The sequence below is a fragment of the Juglans regia genome, chromosome 12 (genome assembly GCF_001411555.2).
Source record: "Juglans regia cultivar Chandler chromosome 12, Walnut 2.0, whole genome shotgun sequence".
NCBI lineage: Eukaryota > Viridiplantae > Streptophyta > Magnoliopsida > Fagales > Juglandaceae > Juglans > Juglans regia.
Window position 1 is genome coordinate 29,248,951 of NC_049912.1, and position 4,011 is coordinate 29,252,961.

The 4,011-nt window shown below is 40.5% G+C and overlaps 1 protein-coding gene across 1 annotated transcript; it reads left to right on the forward strand.

The window, feature by feature from the left end:
* Positions 1-643: 643 nt before the first annotated feature.
* LOC109008971 (GATA transcription factor 8-like) lies at positions 644-4,011 on the forward strand. Its single transcript, XM_018989288.2, has 3 exons — positions 644-1,004; positions 1,519-1,770; positions 2,847-4,011. Exons 2-3 carry the CDS (start codon positions 1,534-1,536, stop codon positions 3,627-3,629), a joined length of 1,020 nt encoding a protein of 339 aa, XP_018844833.1. The 5' UTR covers positions 644-1,004; positions 1,519-1,533; the 3' UTR covers positions 3,630-4,011.

Genomic DNA, 4,011 nt, shown 5'->3' on the forward strand with positions numbered 1-4,011 from the left:
TTGGCTGCAATCTATGCCATTAATTAGTGAAAAAAGATAAACTAACCGTAAGGGACGGAGCTAATGAGAAATTGAAAAAAATAACAAGGGTGGCTCTAAAAGAGTGGGAGGTTTCGATTGATTTGTAATTGTAGTTGAACCTGACAAATTCTCAGGCCTCTTTTCTTTTCTTATCTGTAAATAAGGTATAGTACGGTACAAATCTCTTATTATCTCTTTCTTCAACATAATCATGTACGATATTCAAAAATGATTTTAATTCATATAATTTTATATAATTATTTTAATTTTTAAATAAAATATAATAAATAATTCAACTATTTAACTTTCAAATTCGTTTAAATTCAGCTCAATACCAGTAAGAAAAAGGTAAGCAAATCCCCCGACTCACCTTTTTTCCCCCTCTTTGAACTCTTTGAATACCAGCCGAACCTCTTTCTCCTGTTTTTGTTTTTTTGGTTCTTTTCATATTTTTTTTTTTTTTTTGTTTCTTTAAAGAAAGAAGCAAATTCGGTGAAAATCCGTGAGAGACTATAAAAATTAAAAGGGAAAGGTTGGGTGCGGTGGGGAAGGTGTGGGACCCGTGGGCAATCAGAGGTGAGAGATATACCAGAGAGAGGAGGGAGAAAGAAGACTTCGACATCACGACAGCGGGGGGATAGTAAAAGACAGCTAGCAATGAAGGAATAGGCTCACCTACCGTTACAATCACACTCTGTTCTCCACCCTTTTTAGCCTTTCTTCCTCTCCTCTCTCTCCTTTCAAACCCCTCTCTCTCTTTCTGTCTGAAGGCACTGAACTTCAACCTAGTACTCCAGTTTATAATGGAGGAACAGGGTTCTGGGGTTCCTTGAAGTGGTAGTGTGCATGCTATCAGCCTATTCGTTTTACTTTAATTCTTTGGGGGTTCTTGCCGAAGAATTGTGTTTTGGGTTTCTGCTTCTTCAGTCTGCTGTTGCAAGTCTTCTTTTTGGGCGGGAATTAATCATAGCTTCTAAGCTCAGGTTTGGTTCTGCATTTTTTAGTTTTGGAAACGTTAAGAGTTTCGAATTTTGAGTGTCGGCAGGGTCTTTAGCAGGCCTTGAATCATAGTGGCCTTTTGCTTTGTAAATTCTGCAGGATTTGACTAGGTTTAAATAAAACTCAGCAGCAGAGTGCGCTTTTGTCGGAAACTTACTAGGTTTATAGAAATTCCTTCTAATTTAATAATTTTCTACACAAAATTATTAAAAAAATTTCTCCAAAAACCGATACTTTCTGGAATTTGGACATTGAATTTTGTGCTTCCTTGAAATGAAAATCTTCCCTTTTGTTTATTTTTTGAAACATTTTTTACCTTAATTTTTCTTTAACCAAAAAGTAAAGATTACGCAAAATCAATGACTTTTGAACAACTAGCGTATTCTAGATATATCTGATAATATGGCTTGCCCCTGACCCCCATTTTTTTAGCTTGCTTCGATAATTTTGACGAACACTTGAAACAGTTTTCCTTATTTGCTTTCACATTTTTCTCAGGTGAAGGTTGTGACAATGATCGGACCGAACTTCATGGAGGAGTTAGACTGCGGGAGCTTCTTCGACCACATCGAGGACCTTGTAGATTTCCCGGTCGAGGACATCGACGCCGACGCCGAGACCGGGCTGGGCAGCGCAGACAGCAAATCTTTCCCCAGCCTTTGGCAGACCGAGTCAGGGTCATTGCCTGGCTCCGACGCTGTCTTCTCCGCCAACAGTGCCTCGGACCTGTCCGCCGAACTCTCCGTTCCGGTGAGTATCTCGGGCTCGTGCACACACGTTTGGCAGCATTCTAGCATCGTAGTCTCTTTTGCTAATCCAGAGTAGAAATTCGAATTCCCAATAGATTCGTTGGGAGATGAGGTCATAAGACGTAATTTTCTTTGGGGGAAAATTGCAATTGTTTTTCTTTTTTAAGATTCAATTAGTGCCAGCCTGGCGGACCACGTGATTCGATGCCACTGGCGACAACTCAAAGTAGTTTGTCTTGTACAGTGTCCCCAATCGACACTTGCTGTGATTGGGTTTTTTGGGTGTGCTGTGATTCTGACAGGAAATTTCGAATTTGAGTTCGAATTAAAAAAAAAATTCTATTATAGGGGTATTTTTGTCAACTAACGTTGAGATAAATGTCGGCGGAAGACTAAGATGGCATCACATCCACCGTTCTGCATTTATCGATTAGATGTTTTCATAATCGAGCGCCTTTTACGGAGATCACGTGATCTGTCGTCTGCTTTTAGTTTAAACGAAGGAAAAAAGTCAATTACCATCACGTGCTATGTCGTGTGGCTTTGTTTGTTAACGCGTCATCAATTGCTGTTTAATTCAGTAGTTGATCGGTGGTGTGGTTTTTATATCTTTTACCAATATTTTATCTAAATTATAATATGGTAAATAATAAAAAGTATTATAAAGTTTTACTCGCTAACCGAGGTTTTTGATGGCTATAACTTTTTAAGTTTTATAAGAAATATTTTTACTAAAATGGATTATTAATGCCTATAAATTGCGTCGAGAAGGAACCCTCCAAATCCTTGTTTTTCAGCAATATTATATCTTATAAATTATGTCATTGTGCAATGGTGCTTAATCAAATGATTGGTACCTAAGTGGAATAAATATCTTCCTTGATCACGTGATTTGTCAGCTTATAGAATTGAATTCGAACTTTAAACTTGGAATGCGGATTTAAAAAAAAAAAAAAATTTAAAGATCTACTGATGTGATGACAATTGGAATGTTTTTTTGACTGCCCATATCCAACGTATGTTTAATTTGGCACTTTTGATCAATTCAGATGTGTTTCTTCTTTCTTATTACTGTAGTATGAAGACATTGTTCAGCTTGAATGGCTTTCAAACTTCGTTGAGGATTCGTTCGCTGCTGGAAGCCTTACCATGAAGAAAGAAGACTCCTCTTCTATCCGCAACGAATCATCCCATCACCACTTTCAGACTTCCAGCCCGGTTTCTGTCCTCGACAGCAGCAGTTCCTGCTCGGTTGAGAAGAACGCGCAGCGCAGCCCAGATACCATCACCCCGGGCCGGCGTGGGCGGCCTCGCAGCAAGCGTCCTCGCCCTACAACCTTCAATCCACGCCCGGAAATCCAACTTATCTCCCCCACCTCCTCTGTTACAGAGACCCCTCAGCCATTCCTTGCAGCAAAAGTCTCTTGCGATTCTGAGAGTTTTGCAGAGTCTCGCCTGTCGATCAAGATACCAAAACAAGCCAGTGCTGATCATAAGAAGAAGAAGAAGTTCAAATTGACAGTTCCACTAGGCGCCGCTGAGAACAATCAGAATCCGCCTTTGCATGCAGTCAGGAAATGCATGCATTGCGAGATTACCAAGACTCCCCAATGGAGGGCAGGCCCAATGGGGCCGAAAACACTTTGCAACGCTTGCGGTGTCCGCTACAAGTCCGGGCGCCTCTTCCCTGAATACCGGCCTGCAGCAAGCCCGACATTTACTCCATCTGTGCACTCAAATTCTCACAAGAAGGTGCTTGAAATGAGAACCAAGACTGGGGAGAAAGCTGCCCTAGCGGGGGCAGAACCAATTGAACTTATTCCAAATGCAAACAGAAGCCTTGGGCTTGACTACGTGTAGGGAGGACGAGAGAACCTGTTCCCTGTAGGAACCTCTTTCTTCGCTTCCCTCTTTCCTCTCTTATGTTATTTCATTTCTTTTGTTCATTGCTTTTTGTACAGGGATGGAAGGGGGACGGGATAGAATCAATAGCTAGAAGATGGTATCTTAATTAGCTTAAACGTGGGTAGAGACCAGTCAGTGCAAGGTTTAAGGGTTAGAATTTAGGTTCAGTGATGGCTAAGTAGGTCCTTCTTAAGGTAACTAGGTGTGGCAGTATGTATGTCTTTTTAGCATTCTTTTCTTTCTCATCCTTTCCCATGGGAATTCTTTTTGCAGTTCATTTGTAGTAGAAAAATACTGAGTTGAGTAATGGAACTTGGGATTTGTTATGCTTCTTTTT

Bases quoted from the DNA above. Each gene is read 5' to 3' on its own strand.
- LOC109008971 (XM_018989288.2), top strand. From the start codon at position 1,534: ATGATCGGACCGAACTTCATGGAGGAGTTAGACTGCGGGAGCTTCTTC. The intron at 1,771-2,846 runs GTGAGTATCTCG...TTATTACTGTAG, and splicing joins CCGCCGAACTCTCCGTTCCG to TATGAAGACATTGTTCAGCT.